Below are 17,473 nucleotides of genomic sequence, written 5' to 3' on the forward strand. Positions count from 1 at the left end.
GGAATTAGTTGGATAGGACCTCACAAGTATTGGAATAGTGTGAAGATGTTACTGCTTACGTGGTTCAATCCCACAATTGTACTATCTAGTGGATAAGAGCTTGGTATTTGGCCTAGTATTACTGACAAAATGAGAAGGAGATGGTATTTCTGAACTAAATGGAAGTTTCTTCTTGCACAAAACATGAAGGCTGCCGTGGCCTGCAGTTTGCAAAGTAAGTTCTGCAGCAGGTGCTTGGCTCAGTCAGCTAGTCCACCAGATTAAGTCTCAATGTCCAGTAGAAAGTGAAGTGATTAATAGTGAGTGTTTTGGTGTGAATAATGAGAACAGAGTTGCCATGATCTGTAAACTGGTAGAATGTTTATTTCAAATATTCAAGTGGCAGAAACAACTGTCTGCACTTTTGTATACATGTTTGTAGCAATGTCCAGGAACAATGCCAATTTAAATTCCTGTATCTTTATAAATGCGAATGACTTCCTTGAAATAGCTGAATCAGTTCTGAACGTGATTTACAACAAAACTTCCTCCAAGGAAGTGAATTATAGAAATGATGAAAGAAATACATTCACAGGCCTGCTCCTCCACAGATTAATACAGCTCAATAGTTGAGGAATAGTAGCTACAAGCCAGAGGGAAGACCTTCTCTGTGAAGGTGTCTATGTAGGTGAAGAGGTGGTCCTGGGTCTCAGCATTGAAGAAAGACACCAGCCCGCCCTCAAAGTCCAGGAAAACTCCAATGCGAGGTACTAATGGTAGCTCCCCAGAAAGTGACGTAGGTGAGCTGAAAATCTTAGAAAACGCGGCATTACGCGACAAAACCCAGAAGCCATTGTCAGGCTCAACTTCCTGTACGATTCGTTTTCTAGCAACAGACTGCCTGGCTATCCCTACATACCACAATACAAAATAATATTTTCTGACACTGTTTCTGGGCACCTTCAGCTCCCAGTAATGCTTCCCAGAGGTGAAGCCCACAGTTCCGAAGACACAATCAGGATAACGGAATCTCTTCATATTCTCGGTAACATTTTTTACAACAGAAAGCCTTGTGACTTGTTTCCCATCCGTGGAGATGTCTAGCGAAGGATGAGCTGTGTCCGGATCCCAGAAGAGAGATTCTGAGGAGAAAGAGAAGGTTTGTATAGGTGAGTCAGTCTGTCCAGCTGTCAGTCCCTCCTGTCTCATCTATCTTCACCCTTCTAAGCCACCAGCTTCTTTCTTTGGCTCTGTATGCACTATTTCAAAGTAAGGAATAGTATGCACAGAGTTCAAGGGTTCCCCTTAGAGGTAAGATAGTGGCAAAAAGCGATAATTCTAATGCTCTATTTTGTGGTAGTGTGGTCGAGCAGTAGGCTTATCAGAGGAGTAGTGTTAAGCATTTGTTGTACCCACACAAGCAATAAATGAGGAACACACACTCAGAGACAATTCCAGGCCAATAGGTTTTTGTATAGAAAAATATATTTTCTTAGTTTATTTTAAGAACCACAGGTTCAAGATTTACAAGTAATGCTTTAAATGAAAGGTACTTCACTTTAGGAACTTTGAATTAGCAAAATAGCATTTACAGTTTTCACATAAATGACATATAGTTTTTTTTAAACTAGACACTGCAATTTTCAACAGTTCCTGGGGGAGGTAAGTGTTTGTTAGTTTTTGCAGGTAAGTAAACCACCTACGGGGTTCAAGTTTGGGTCCAAGGTAACCCACCGTTGGGGGTTCAGAGCAACCCCAAAGTTACCACACCAGCAGCTCAGGGCCAGTCAGGTGCAGAGGTCAAAGTGGTGCCCAAAACGCATAGGCTTCAATGGAGAAGGGGGTGCCCCGGTTCCAGTCTGCCAGCAGGTAAGTACCCCCGTCTTCGGAGGGAAGACCAGGGGGGTTTTGTAGGGCACCGGGGGGGACACAAGTCCACACAGAAAGTACACCCTCAGCGGAACGGGGGCGGCTGGGTGCAGTGTGCAAACAAGCGCTGGGTTCGCAATAAAAATCAATGGGAGACCAAGGGGTCTCTTCAGCGATGCAGGCAGGCAAGGGGGGGATCCTCGGGGTAGCCACCACCTGGGCAAGGGAGAGGGCCACCTGGGGGTCACTCCTGCACTGGAGGTCGGATCCTTCAGGTCCTGGGGGCTGCGGATGCAGTGCCTTTACCAGGTGTCGGGTCTTTGAAGCAGGCAGTCGCGGTCAGGGGGAGCCTCGGGATTCCCTCTGAAGGCGTCGCTGTGGGGGCTCAGGGGGGTCAACTCTGGCTACTCACGGTCTCATAGTCGCTGGGGTGTCCTCTCTGAAGTGATTGTTCTCCACAAGTCGAGCCGGGTGCGTCGGGTGCAGAGTGCAAAGTCTCACGCTTCCGGCGGGAAACGTGTGTTGTTTCAAAGTTGCTTCTTTGTTGCAAAGTTGCAGTCTTTGTGGAACAGAGCCGCTGTCCTCGGGAGTTCTTGGTCCTTCTAGATGCAGGGCAGTCCTCTGAGGCTTCAGAGGTCGCTGGTCCCTGTGGAACGCGTCGCTGGAGCAGTGTCTTTAGAAGTGGGGAGACAGGCTGGTGGGGCTGGGGCCAAAGCTGTTGGTGTCTCCGTCTTCTCTGCAGGTTTTCAGTTCAGCAGTCCTCTTCTTCTTAGGTTGCAGGAATCTATCTTGCTGGGTTCTGGGAGCCCCTAAATACTCGATTTAGGGGTGTGTTTAGGTCTGGGGGGTTAGTAGCCAATGGCTACTAGCCCTGAGGGCGGCTACACCCTCTTTGTGCCTCCTCCCTGAGGGGAGGGGGGCACATCCCTAATCCTATTGGGGGAATCCTCCATCTGCAAGATGGAGGATTTCTAAAAGTCAGAGTTACCTCAGCTCAGGACACCTTAGGGGCTGTCCTGACTGGCCAGTGACTCCTCCTTGTTTTTCTCATTATCTCTTCTGGACTTGCCCCCAAAAGCGGGGGCTGTGTCCAGGGGGCGGGCATCTCCACTAGCTGGAGTGCCCTGGGGCATTGTAACACGAAGCCTGAGCCTTTGAGGCTCACTGCTAGGTGTTACAGTTCCTGCAGGGGGAAGGTGTGAAGCACCTTCACCCAGAGCAGGCTTTTGTTTCTGTCCTCAGAGAGCACAAAGGCCCTCACCACATGGGGTCAGAAACTCTTCTCTCAGCGGCAGGCTGGCACAGACCAGTCAGTCCTGCACTGAACAATTGGGTAAAACACAGGGGGCATCTCTAAGATGCCCTCTGTGTGCATTCTTTAATAAATCCAACACTGGCATCAGTGTGGGTTTATTATTCTGAGAAGTTTGATACCAAACTTCCCAGTATTCAGTGTAGCCATTATGGAGCTGTGGAGGTCGTTTTTGACAGACTCCCAGACCATATACTCTTACGGCTACCCTGCACTTACAATGTCTAAGGTTTTTCTTAGACACTGTAGTGGCATAGTGCTCATGCACCTATGCCCTCACCTGTGGTATAGTGCACCCTGCCTTAGATGCAAACTCCCTCTCTTTCAATATTAACAATGCTGTCACAAGATCTCTGGGCTTGTCAGGCCTGAGCTAGTTCATTATCATCTACACTGACTTAAAAAATTGAGATTAGGAGAGAAGCCTGCAGAAGCGGTAGTGAGAATATGGACCTGATTTAGATTTCAGCGGACAAGTTCCTTCGTCACGACGATGATGGATATGCCGTCCGCCAAAATATAAATCCCGTAGGAAATAATGGGCTGGACTTAAAAGAAACACACCCTTGTGAATCCATAACTGAAAGGAATCTGTTGGTTCCTGTAGGAGTAAAAGATCAATTCAGCCACTTTTCTCATCACAAGCCCTGCTGAACCAAGGGCAAGCTTGCATCAGAATCAGGTTCCCAATCACATTCATCTACGCAAAAGGGATAGGGATAAATGGAGACACCAGCCTTCTATTGCAGAACCAACTAATATGATTGCATAGAGGCACTGCCCCCCATTTACATCCATATAAGAACAAAGGACAGAGGAAATGCAGAAGCAAGGAACAGAACTACATCAGCTCCATAATACACTCACTCAGCAACAAGAGTCAGGGCCATTCAGACATCAGCCCCTATAATGTCCATGTAGGATCAAGGGGAACAGCTCTCTGCAGACATTGGCGGCGTATGGCATCCATACAGAAACCCAGGATGAGGCTACATGCAGAATCATCTTCCGTGTACTTCCCTTCATGAACAAGGGACAGAACAACAAGCAGACACAGGCTTCTTGTTAGAGTAGTGAGGGACAGGGCTGCATACAAGCATTCAATTAATCATTCAATTAGTATTTATAGAGCGCAGCACTGTCTCCCCCAGAGGTATCTGGGTGCTGGGGTGTGATGTCTCCGTCTAAAAGCCAGATCTTGAGTTCCTTTCTGAATTCTGCAAGGGAGGGGGCTGTTCCAAGGTGGAGGAGAAGTACATTCCAAGTCACAGCGGCGATGCGAGACAAGGAACATCCACCCCTGCGGCTGCCACGTGTAGGAGGCTGGCCTGGTTTGTAGTGGTTACCTAAGGTACTTAGACCAGGTCCAGTTATCCCTTATTAGTGAAATGTAGGCAGTGTCTAGAAGCCAGGCTGTCTAGAGGTAGCTGTAGGCAGAGCAGCCAAGGCTGAACTAGGAGACATGCAAAGCTTTTGCAATACTACTGTAGTTACACAGTACTTACAAACAAGAAAGACAATAATCAGTGTTACCAAAAATAAAGGTACTTCATTCTAGTGACACAAGGTCAATAATATCTTAGATGCTATACTCCCTTAGGAGGTAAGTATTATAAACAAAAGATACACTAGTAACTGTAGGAGACTGGCCTGGCTTGTAGTGGGTACCAAGGGGTACTTACACTCTGTGCCAGGTCCAGCTATCCCTTATTAGTGTAGAAGAGGTGTTTCTAGCAGTTTAGGCTGATAGAAGGTAGCTATAGCAGAGCAGCTTAGGCTGAACTAGGAGACATGCAAAGCTCCTACTATACCACTGGTGTCATATGCACAATATCATAAGAAAACACAATACACAGACATACTAAAAATAAAGGTACTTTATTTTTATGACAATATGCCAAAAGTATCTGTAGGAAAGTACCAACTTGCCTGGCATGTTACCCCCATTTTTCACTGTATATATGTTGTTTTAGTTGTATGTGTCACTGGGACCCTGCCAGCCAGGGCCCCAGTGCTCATAAGTGTGCCTGAATGTGTTACCTGTGTAGTGACTAACTGTCTCACTGAGGCTCTGCTAACCAGAACCTCAGTGGTTATGCTCTCTCATTTCTTTCAAATTGTCACTAACAGGCTAGTGACCAATTTTACCAATTTACATTGGCATACTGGAACACCCTTTTAATTCCCTAGTATATGGTACTAAGGTACCCAGGGTATTGGGGTTCCAGGAGATCCCTATGGGCTGCAGCATTTCTTTTGCCACCCATAGGGAGCTCTGACAATTCTTACACAGGCCTGCCACTGCAGCCTGAGTGAAATAACGTCCACGTTATTTCACAGCCATTTTACACTGCACTTAAGTAACTTATAAGTCACCAATATGTCTAACCTTTACCTGGTAAAGGTTAGGTGCTAAGTTACTTAGTGTGAGGGCACCCTGGCACTAGCCAAGGTGCCCCCACATTGTTCAGGGCCAATTCCCCGGACTTTGTGAGTGCGGGGACACCATTACACATGTGCACTACATATAGGTCACTACCTATATGTAGCTTCACAATGGTAACTCCGAATATGGAAAATGTAATATGTCTATGATCATGGAATTGCCCCCTCTATACCATCCTGGCATAGTTGGCACAATCCCATGATCCCAGTGGTCTGTAGCACAGACCCTGGTACTGCCAAACTGCCTTTCCCGGGGTTTCACTGCAGCTGCTGCTGCTGCCAACCCCTCAGACAGGCATCTTCCCTCCTGGGGTCCAGTCAGGCCTGGCCCAGGATGGCAGAACAAAGGACTTCCTCTGAGAGAGGGTGTTACACCCTCTCCCTTTGGAAAATGGTGTGAAGGCAGGGGAGGAGTAGCCTCCCCCAGCCTCTGGAAATGCTTTCTTGGGCACATATGTGCCCAATTCTGCATAAGCCAGTCTACACCAGTTCAGGGGACCCCTTAGCCCTGCTCTGGCGAGAAACTGGACAAAGGAAAGGGGAGTGACCACTCCCCTGACCTGTACCTCCCCTGGGAGGTGCCCAGAGCTCCTCCAGTGTGCTCCAGACCTCTGCCATCTTGGAAACAGAGATGCTGCTGGCACACTGGACTGCTCTGAGTGGCCAGTGCCACCAGGTGACGTCAGAGACTCCTTGTGATAGGCTCCTTCAGGGGTTGCTAGCCTATCCTCTCTCCTAAGTAGCCAAACCCTCTTTTCTGGCTATTTAGGGTCTCTGTCTCTTGGGATTCCTTAGATAACGAATGCAAGAGCTCATCCGAGTTCCTCTGCATCTCTCTCTTCACCTTCTGCCAAGGAATCGACTGCTGACCGCGCTGGAAGCCTGCAAAACTGCAACATAGTAGCAAAGACGACTACTGCAACTCTGTAACGCTGATCCTGCCGCCTTCTCGACTGTTTTCCTGGTGGTGCATGCTGTGGGGGTAGTCTGCCTCCTCTCTGCACTAGAAGCTCCGAAGAAATCTCCTGCGGGTCGACGGAATCGTCCCCCTGCAACCGCAGGCACCAAAAAGCTGCATTACCGGTCCCTTGGGTCTCCTCTCAGCACGACGAGCGAGGTCCCTCGAATCCAGCAACTCTGTCCAAGTGACTCCCACAGTCCAGTGACTCTTCAGTCCAAGTTTGGTGGAGGTAAGTCCTTGCCTCACCTCGCTAGACTGCATTGCTGGGAACCACGACTTTTGCAGCTACTCCGGCCCCTGTGCACTTCCGGCAGATATCCTTTGTGCACAGCCAAGCCTGGGTCCACGGCACTCTAACCTGCATTGCACGACTTTCTAAGTTGGTCTCCGGCGACGTGGGACTCCTTTGTGTAACTTCGGGTGAGCACTGTTTCACGCATCCTTGTAGTGCCTGTTTCTGGCACTTTTCCGGGAGCTACCTGCTGCTAAGTAGGCTCCTTGTCTTGCACGACATCCCCTCTACCTCCTGGTCCAATTTGCGACTTCCTGGTCCCTCCTGGGCCACAGCAGCATCCAAAAACGCTTATCACACGATTTGCAGCTAGCAAGGCTTGTTGGCGTTCTTTTGGCAGGAAAACACTTCTGCACGACTCTACAAGGCAAGCAGGATCCGTCCTCTAAAGGGGAAGTCTCTAGCCCTTTGCATTCCTGCAGAAACCGCAGCTTCTTTTGTCCAGTAGAAGCTTCTTTGCACCCGCAGCTGGCATTTCCTGGGCATCTGCCCATCTCCGACTTGCTTGTGACTTTTGGACTTGGTCCCCTTGTTCCACAGGTACCCCAGATTGGAAATCCAGCGTTGTTGCATTGTTGGTTTGTGTCTTTCCTGCCTTATTCCCCTATCACGACTTCTTTGTCCTTTGGGGAACTTTAGTGCACTTTGCACTCACTTTTCAGGGTCTTGGGGTGGGCTATTTTTCTAACCCTCACTATTTTCTAATAGTCCCAGCGACCCTCTACAAGGTCACATAGGTTTGGGGTCCATTCGTGGTTCACATTCCACTTCTGGAGTATATGGTTTGTGTTGCCCCTATCCCTATGTGTCTCCATTGCATCCTATTGTAACTATACATTGTTTGCACTGTTTTCTAAGACTATTACTGCATATTTTGGTATTGTGTCTATATATCTTGTGTATATTTCCTATCCTCTCACTGAGGGTACACTCTGAGATACTTTGGCATATTGTCATAAAAATAAAGTACCTTTATTTTTAGTATAACTGTGTATTGTGTTTTCTTATGATATTGTGCATGTGACACTAAGTGGTACTGTAGTAGCTTCACACGTCTCCTAGTTCAGCCTAAGCTGCTCTGCTAAGCTACCATTATCTATCAGCCTAAGCTGCTAGACACCCTATACACTAATAAGGGATAACTGGGCCTGGTGCAAGGTGCAAGTACCCCTAGGTACTCACTACAAGCCAGTCCAGCCTCTTACAACAACCTTTAAAAGCTCCAAAGCAAGATATTGTGGATTATGTACTTGGCCTCAGATCAAGAATGGCTGAGTATATGAAAAAGGCCAGTAAAAACCTTCAGGCCAGCCAAGAGCTCCAGAAGCAATGGCATGACCAGAAGGCTGTTTTGGTTCAGTACCAACCAGGGCAGAAAGTGTGGGTCTTGGAGCCTGTGGCCCCAAGAGCACTCCAAGATAAATGGAGTGGACCCCACACAATTGTTGAGAAAAAGGGTGAAGTCACCTATTTAGTTGACTTAGGCACTGCCAGGAGTCCCCTTAGGGTGCTCCATGTCAATCGCCTGAAACCCTACTATGACAGGGCTGATCTCACCCTGCTCATGGCAACTGATGAGGGACAGGAAGAAGACAGTGATCCTCTACCTGATCTCTTCTCTTCCACAGAACAAGATGCTCTAGTGGAAGGTGTAGTTTTGGCTGATTGTCTTTCTGCTGAGCAGAAAGACCATTGCATAAATCTCCTGGGTCAGTTTTCAGAACTCTTCTCTACTGTGCCAGGTACCACTTCTTGGTGTGAGCACACTATAGATACTGGAGACAGCTTGCCTGTCAAAAGTAAGATCTATAGGCAGCCTGACCATGTCAGGGACTGCATAAAGCAAGAGGTGCAGAAAATGTTAGAACTGGGAGTGGTTGAGCACTCTGAAAGTCCATGGGCTTCTCCTGTGGTACTTGTACCAAAACCTCATTCCAAGGATGGAAAGAAGGAAATGCGGTTTTGTGTAGATTACAGAGGTCTCAACCAGGTAACCAAAACTGATGCTCACTGTGAGAAAGTAGCCTCTTTCTTGCCTTGTTACCCCCACTTTTAGCCTGTTTGTGAGTGTATGTCAGGGTGTTTTCACTGTCTCACTGGTATCCTGCTAGCCAGGGCCCAGTGCTCATAGTGAAAACCCTATGTTTTCAGTATGTTTGTTATGTGTCACTGGGACCCTGCTAGTCAGGACCCCAGTGCTCATAAGTTTGTGGCCTATATGTATGTGTTCCCTGTGTGGTGCCTAACTGTCTCACTGAGGCTCTGCTAACCAGAACCTCAGTGGTTATGCTCTCTCATTTCTTTCAAATTGTCACTAACAGGCTAGTGACCAATTTTACCAATTTACATTGGTTTACTGGAACACCCTTATAATTCCCTAGTATATGGTACTGAGGTACCCAGGGTATTGGGGTTCCAGGAGATCCATATGGGCTGCAGCATTTCTTTTGCCACCCATAGGGAGCTCTGACAATTCTTACACAGGCCTGCCACTGCAGCCTGAGTGAAATAACGTCCACGTTATTTCACAGCCATTTTACACTGCACTTAAGTAACTTATAAGTCACCTATATGTCTAACCTTTACCTGGTAAAGGTTAGGTGCAAAGTTACTTAGTGTGAGGGCACCCTGGCACTAGCCAAGGTGCCCCCACATTGTTCAGGGCCAATTCCCCGGACTTTGTGAGTGCGGGGACACCATTACACGCGTGCACTACATATAGGTCACTACCTATATGTAGCTTCACAATGGTAACTCCGAATATGGCCATGTAACATGTCTATGATCATGGAATTGCCCCCTCTATGCCATCCTGGCATAGTTGGTGTAGGAGGCTGGACTGGCTTGTAGTGAGTACCAAGGGGTACTTGCACCTTGCACCAGGCCCAGTTATCCCTTATTAGTGTATAGGGTGTCTAGCAGCTTAGGCTGATAGATAATGGTAGCTTAGCAGAGCAGCTTAGGCTGAACTAGGAGATGTGTGAAGCTACTACAGTACCACTTAGTGTCATATGCACAATATCATAAGAAAACACAATACACAGTTATACTAAAAATAAAGGTACTTTATTTTTATGACAATATGCCAAAGTATCTTAGAGTGTACCCTCAGTGAGAGGATAGGAAATATACACAAGATATATATACACAATAGCAAAAATATGCAGTATAGTCTTAGAAAACAGTGCAAACAATATATAGTTACAATAGGATGCAATGGGGAAACATAGGGATAGGGGCAACACAAACCATATACTCCAAAAGTGGAATGCGAACCACGAATGGACCCCAAACCTATGTGACCTTGTAGAGGGTCGCTGGGACTATTAGAAAATAGTGAGAGTTAGAAAAATAACCCTCCCCAAGACCCTGAAAAGTGAGTGCAAAGTGCACTAAAGTTCCCCTAAGGACAAAGTAGTCGTGTTAGAGGAATAATGCAGGAAAGACACAAACCAGCAATGCAACAACTGTGGATTTCCAATCTAGGGTACCTGTGGAACAAGGGGACCAAGTCCAAAAGTCACAAGCAAGTCGGAGATGGGCAGATGCCCAGGAAATGCCAGCTGCGGGTGCAAAGAAGCTTCGACTGGACAGAAGAAGCTGAGGTTTCTGCAGGAACGAAAAGGGCTAGAGACTTCCCCTTTGGTGGACGGATCCCTCTCGCCGTGGAGAGTCGTGCAGAAGTGTTTTCCCGCCGAAAGAACGCCAACAAGCCTTGCTAGCTGCAAATCGTGCGTTTGGCACTTTTGGACGCTGCCGGAGCCCAGGAGGGACCAGGAGGTCGCAAATTGGACCTGAAGAGAGAAGGGACGTCGAGCAAGACAAGGAGCCCTCACTAAAGCAGGTAGCACCCGGAGAAGTGCCAGAAACATGCACTAAGAGGATGCGTGAAACGGTGCTCGCCGAAGTTGCACAAAGGAGTCCCACGTCGCCGGAAACCGACTTAGAAAGTCGTGCAATGCAGGTTAGAGTGCCGTGGACCCAGGCTTGGCTGAGCACAAAGGATTTCCCCGGGAGGGCACAGGGGCCGGAGTAGCTGCAAAGTCGCGGTTCCCAGCAATGCAGCCCAGCGAGGTGAGGCAAGGACATACCTCCACCAAACTTGGACTGAAAAGTCACTGGACTGTGGGGGTCACTTGGACAGAGTCACTGGATTCGAGGGACCTCGCTCGTCGTGCTGAGAGGAGACCCAAGGGACCGGTAATGCAGCTTTTTGGTGCCTGCGGTTGCAGGGGGAAGATTCCGTCGACCCACAGGAGATTTCTTCGGAGCTTCTGGTGCAGAGAGGAGGCAGACTACCCCCACAGCATGCACAAGCAGGAAAACAGTCGAGAAGGCGGCAGGATCAGCGTTACAGAGTTGCAGTAGTCGTCTTTGCTACTATGTTGCAGGTTTGCAGGCTTCCAGCGCGGTCAGCAGTCGATTCCTTATCAGAAGGTGAAGAGAGAGATGCAGAGGAACTTGGATGAGCTCTTGCATTCGTTATCTAAAGTTTCCCCAGAGACAGAGACCCTAAATAGCCAGAAAAGAGGGTTTGGCTACCTAGGAGAGAGGATAGGCTACTAACACCTGAAGGAGCCTATCAGCAGGAGTCTCTGACGTCACCTGGTGGCACTGGCCACTCAGAGCAGTCCAGTGTGCCAGCAGCACCTCTGTTTCCAAGATGGCAGAGGTCTGGAGCACACTGGAGGAGCTCTGGACACCTCCCAGGGGAGGTGCAGGTCAGGGGAGTGGTCACTCCCCTTTCCTTTGTCCAGTTTCGCGCCAGAGCAGGGGCTAAGGGGTCCCTGAACCGGTGTAGACTGGCTTATGCAGAATTGGGCACATCTGTGCCCAAGAAAGCATTTCCAGAGGCTGGGGGAGGCTACTCCTCCCCTGCCTTCACACCATTTTCCAAAGGGAGAGGGTGTCACACCCTCTCTCAGAGGAAGTTCTTTGTTCTGCCATCCTGGGCCAGGCCTGGCTGGACCCCAGAAGGGCAGATGCCTGTCTGAGGGGTTGGCAGCAGCAGCAGCTGCAGTGAAACCCCAGGAAGGGCAGTTTGGCAGTACCAGGGTCTGTGCTACAGACCACTGGGATCATGGGATTGTGCCAACTATGCCAGGATGGCATAGAGGGGGCAATTCCATGATCATAGACATGTTACATGGCCATATTCGGAGTTACCATTGTGAAGCTACATATAGGTAGTGACCTATATGTAGTGCACGCGTGTAATGGTGTCCCCGCACTCACAAAGTTCAGGGAATTGGCTCTGAACAATGTGGGGGCACCTTGGCTAGTGCCAGGGTGCCCTCACACTAAGTAACTTTGCACCTAACCTTTACCAGGTAAAGGTTAGACATATAGGTGACTTATAAGTTACTTAAGTGCAGTGTAAAATGGCTGTGAAATAACGTGGACGTTATTTCACTCAGGCTGCAGTGGCAGGCCTGTGTAAGAATTGTCAGAGCTCCCTATGGGTGGCAAAAGAAATGCTGCAGCCCATAGGGATCTCCTGGAACCCCAATACCCTGGGTACCTCAGTACCATATACTAGGGAATTATAAGGGTGTTCCAGTAAGCCAATGTAAATTGGTAAAATTGGTCACTAGCCTGTTAGTGACAATTTGAAAGTAATGAGAGAGCATAACCACTGAGGTTCTGGTTAGCAGAGCCTCAGTGAGACAGTTAGGCACCACACAGGGAACATATACATGCACACCTATGAGCACTGGGGCCCTGTGTGACAGGGTCCCAGTGACACATACATATAGGCCACAAACCTATGAGCACTGGGGTCCTGACCAGCAGGATCCCAGTGACACATAACAAACATACTGAAAACATAGTGTTTTCACTATGAGCACTGAGGCCTGGCTATCAGGATCCCAGTGAGACAGTGAAAACAGTGACAAACACCCTGACATACACTCACAAACAGGCCAAAAGTGGGGGTAACAAGGCTAGAAAGAGGCTACCTTCTCACAGTTGGCACAATCCCATGATCCCAGTGGTCTGTAGCACAGACCCTGGTACTGCCAAACTGCCCTTCCTGGGGTTTCACTGCAGCTGCTGCTGCTGCCAACCCCTCAGACAGGCATCTGCCCTCCTGGGGTCCAGCCAGGCCTGGCCCAGGATGGCAGAACAAAGGACTTCCTCTGAGAGAGGGTGTTACACCCTCTCCCTTTGGAAAATGGTGTGAAGGCAGGGGAGGAGTAGCCTCCCCCAGCCTCTGGAAATGCTTTCTTGGGCACAGATGTGCCCAATTCTGCATAAGCCAGTCTACACCGGTTCAGGGGACCCCTTAGCCCTGCTCTGGCGCGAAAATGGACAAAGGAAACGGGAGTGACCACTCCCCTAACCTGCACCTCCCCTGGGAGGTGTCCAGAGCTCCTCCAGTGTGCTCCAGACCTCTGCCATCTTGGAAACAGAGGTGCTGCTGGCACACTGGACTGCTCTGAGTGGCCAGTGCCACCAGGTGACGTCAGAGACTCCTTGTGATAGGCTCCTTCAGGTGTTGCTAACCTATCCTCTCTCCTAGGTAGCCAAACCCTCTTTTCTGGCTATTTAGGGTCTCTGTCTCTGGGGAAACTTTAGATAACGAATGCAAGAGCTCATCCGAGTTCCTCTGCATCTCTCTCTTCACCTTCTGCCAAGGAATCGACCCCTGACCGCGCTGGAAGCCTGCAAAACTGCAACATAGTAGCTAAGACGACTTCTGCAACTCTGTAACGCTGATCCTGCCGCCTTCTTGACTGTTTTCCTGGTAGTGCATGCTGTGGGGGTAGTCTGCCTCCTCTCAGCACTAGAAGCTCCAAAGAAATCTCCCGTGGGTCGACGGAATCTTCCCCCTGCAACCGCAGGCACCAAAAAGCTGCATTACCGGTCCCTTGGGTCTCCTCTCAGCACGACGAGCGAGGTCCCTCGAATCCAGCAACTCTGTCCAAGTGGCCCCCACAGTCTAGTGACTCTTCAGTCCAAGTTTGGTGGAGGTAAGTCCTTGCCTCACCTCGCTAGACTGCATTGCTGGGAACCGCGACTTTTGCAGCTACTCCGGCCTCCGTGCACTTCCGGCGGAAATCCTTTGTACACAGTCCAGCCTGGGTCCAAGGCACTCTAACCAGCATTGCACGACCTCCTAAGTTGTTCTCCGGCGACGTGGGACTTCTTTGTGCGACTTCGGGTGAGCACTGTTTCACGCATCCTCGTAGTGCCTATTTCTGGCACTTCTCTGGGTGCTACCTGCTGCTGAGAGAGCTCCTTGTCTTGCTCGACGTTCCCTCTCTCTCCTGACGCAATTTGCGACATCCTGGTCCTTCCTGGAAAACAGCAGCATCCAAAAACGCTTACTGCACGATTGGCAGCTAGCAAGGCTTGTTGGCTGTCTTTCGGCGGGAAAATACTTCTGCACGACTCTCCCAGGCGAGAGGGATCTGTCCACCAAAGGGGAAGTCTCTAGCCCTTTTCGTTCTTGCAGAAACCTCAGCTTCTTCTGTCCAGTAGAAGCTTCATTGCACCCGCAGCTGGCATTTCCTGGGCATCTGCCCATCTCGGACTTGCTTGTGACTTTTGGACTTGGTCCCCTTGTTCCACAGGTACCCAAGATTGGAAATCCATCGTTGTTGCATTGTTGGTTTGTGTCTTTCCTGCATTATTCCTCTAACACGACTTCTTTGTCCTTAGGGGAACTTTAGTGCACTTTGCACTCACTTTTCAGGGTCTTGGGGTGGGTTATTTTTCTAACTCTCCCTATTTTCTAATAGTCCCAGCGACCCACTACAAGGTCACATAGGTTTGGGGTCCATTCGTGGTTCGCATTCCACTTTTGGAGTATATGGTTTGTGTTGCCCCTATCCCTATGTGTCTCCATTGCATCCTATTGTAACTATACATTGTTTGCACTGTTTTCTAAGACTATACTGCATATTTCTGGTATTGTGTATATATATCTTGTGTATATTTCTTATCCTCTCACTGAGGGTACACTCTGAGATACTTTGGCATATTGTCATAAAAATAAAGTACCTTTATTTTTAGTATAACTGTGTATTGTGTTTTCTTATGATATTGTGCATATGACACTAAGTGGTACTGTAGGAGCTTCACTCGTCTCCTAGTTCAGCCTAAGCTGCTCTGCTAAGCTACCATTATCTATCAGCCTATGCTGCTAGACACCCTATACACTAATAAGGGATAACTGGGCCTGGTGCAAGGTGCAAGTACCCCTTGGTACTCACTACAAGCCAGTCCAGCCTCCTACATTGGTTGTGAAGCGGTGGGATAAGTGCTTTGATACTACTTACCACTCTTGTCATTGTACTTTTCATAAGAGAAAAATATACAAAACAAGTTCAGTGTATATACACATAGCCAAAAAGTTTTGCATTTCCTCTTTTCACTCTTTTCTAAGTGCTGAAAAGTACTTCTAAACTTTCTAAAAAGTTCTAAAAAGTTTTTAAAGTTTTTTTTCTGTCTTTCTAAAAGTTCTGAAAACTTTTTTCTTTTTTTCTATCACTTTAACTCTCTCTAAAAATGTCTGGCACAGGCCAAAATGTTGATCTGTCCAAACTTGCATATGACCACCTTAGCTGGAAAGGAGCAAGGAGTCTCTGTGTAGAGAGAGGTTTGAGTGTAGGGAAGAATCCTTCCTTGGAACTCTTACTTTACATGCTTAGAGAACAAGATAAGGCTAAAAGTGCCCAATCTGTTGAAAAAGTAGCTAATGGTTCCCAATCTGATCCAGGGACTCCCCCAGGAAAAAGTTCAGGAAAGAAACTTCCTAGCCTGCCTATTACTAGACAGTCTAGCATAGTTGGTGTAAGGAAATGCCTCCTTGGCATGGTTGCCCCCTGACTTTTTGCCTTTGCTGATGCTATGTTTACAATTGAAAGTGTGCTGAGGCCTGCTAACCAGGCCCCAGCACCAGTGTTCTTTCCCTAACCTGTACTTTTGTATCCACAATTGGCAGACCCTGGCATCCAGATAAGTCCCTTGTAACTGGTACTGCTAGTACCAAGGGCCCTGATGCCAAGGAAGGTCTCTAAGGGCTGCAGCATGTCTTATGCCACCCTGGAGACCTCTCACTCAGCACAGACACACTGCTTGCCAGCTTGTGTGTGCTAGTGAGGACAAAACGAGTAAGTCGACATGGCACTCCCCTCAGGGTGCCATGCCAGCCTCTCACTGCCTATGCAGTATAGGTAAGACACCCCTCTAGCAGGCCTTACAGCCCTAAGGCAGGGTGCACTATACCATAGGTGAGGGTACCTGTGCATGAGCATGGTACCCCTACAGTGTCTAAACAAAACCTTAGACATTGTAAGTGCAGGGTAGCCATAAGAGTATATGGTCTGGGAGTTTGTCAAACACGAACTCCACAGCACCATAATGGCTACACTGAAAACTGGGAAGTTTGGTATCAAACTTCTCAGCACAATAAATGCACACTGATGCCAGTGTACATTTTATTGCAAAATACACCCCAGAGGGCACCTTAGAGGTGCCCCCTGAAACTTAACCGACTATCTGTGTAGGCTGACTAGTTCCAGCAGCCTGCCACACTAGAGACATGTTGCTGGCCCCATGGGGAGAGTGCCTTTGTCACTCTGAGGCCAGTAACAAAGCCTGCACTGGGTGGAGATGCTAACACCTCCCCCAGGCAGGAGCTGTAACACCTGGCGGTGAGCCTCAAAGGCTCACCCCTTTGTCACAGCACCGCAGGACACTCCAGCTAGTGGAGTTGCCCGCCCCCTCCGGCCCCGGCCCCCACTTTTGGCGGCAAGGCCAGAGAAAATAATGAGAATAACAAGGAGGAGTCACTGGCCAGTCAGGACAGCCCCTAAGGTGTCCTGAGCTGAGGTGACTCTAACTTTTAGAAATCCTCCATCTTGCAGATGGAGGATTCCCCCAATAGGGTTAGGATTGTGACCCCCTCCCCTTGGGAGGAGGCACAAAGAGGGTGTACCCACCCTCAGGGCTAGTAGCCATTGGCTACTAACCCCCCAGACCTAAACACGCCCTTAAATTTAGTATTTAAGGGCTACCCTGAACCCTAGAAAATTAGATTCCTGCGACAACAAGAAGAAGGACTGCCCAGCTGAAAACCCCTGCAGAGGAAGACCAGAAGACAACAACTGCCTTGGCTCCAGAAACTCACCGGCCTGTCTCCTGCCTTCCAAAGAACTCTGCTCCAGCGACGCCTTCCAAAGGGACCAGCGACCTCTGAATCCTCTGAGGACTGCCCTGCTTCGACGACGACCAGAAACTCCTGAGGACAGCGGACCTGCTCCAAAAAGACTGCAACTTTGTTTCAAGGAGCAGCTTTAAAGACCCCTGCAACTCCCCGCAAGAAGCGTGAGACTTGCAACACTGCACCCGGCGACCCCGACTCGGCTGGTGGAGAACCAACACCTCAGGGAGGACCCCCGGACTACTCTCCGACTGTGAGTACCAAAACCTGTCCCCCCTGAGCCCCCACAGCGCCGCCTGCATAGGGAATCCCGAGGCTTCCCCTGACCGCGACTCTCTGAAACCTAAGTCCCGACGCCTGGAAAAGACCCTGCACCCGCAGCCCCCAGGACCTGAAGGACCGGACTTTCACTGGAGAAGTGACCCCCAGGAGTCCCTCTCCCTT

At 49.0% G+C, this 17,473-nt stretch overlaps 1 protein-coding gene across 3 annotated transcripts in view; it reads right to left on the minus strand.

Annotated features, from left to right (window-relative positions):
• Positions 1-340: 340 nt before the first annotated feature.
• The window catches only part of LOC138287233 (CD5 antigen-like), a 279,649-nt gene continuing 262,516 nt past the window's right edge, over positions 341-17,473 (minus strand). For all 3 annotated transcript variants that reach the window (XM_069227587.1, XM_069227586.1, XM_069227585.1), the window contains one exon: positions 341-1,121. In XM_069227587.1, the coding sequence (XP_069083688.1) occupies positions 592-1,121 (530 nt within the window). In that variant the 3' untranslated portion in view covers positions 341-591. The remainder of the gene's footprint in view (positions 1,122-17,473) is intronic.

The sequence above is a fragment of the Pleurodeles waltl genome, chromosome 4_1, assembly GCF_031143425.1.
Source record: "Pleurodeles waltl isolate 20211129_DDA chromosome 4_1, aPleWal1.hap1.20221129, whole genome shotgun sequence".
Classification (NCBI taxonomy): domain Eukaryota; kingdom Metazoa; phylum Chordata; class Amphibia; order Caudata; family Salamandridae; genus Pleurodeles; species Pleurodeles waltl.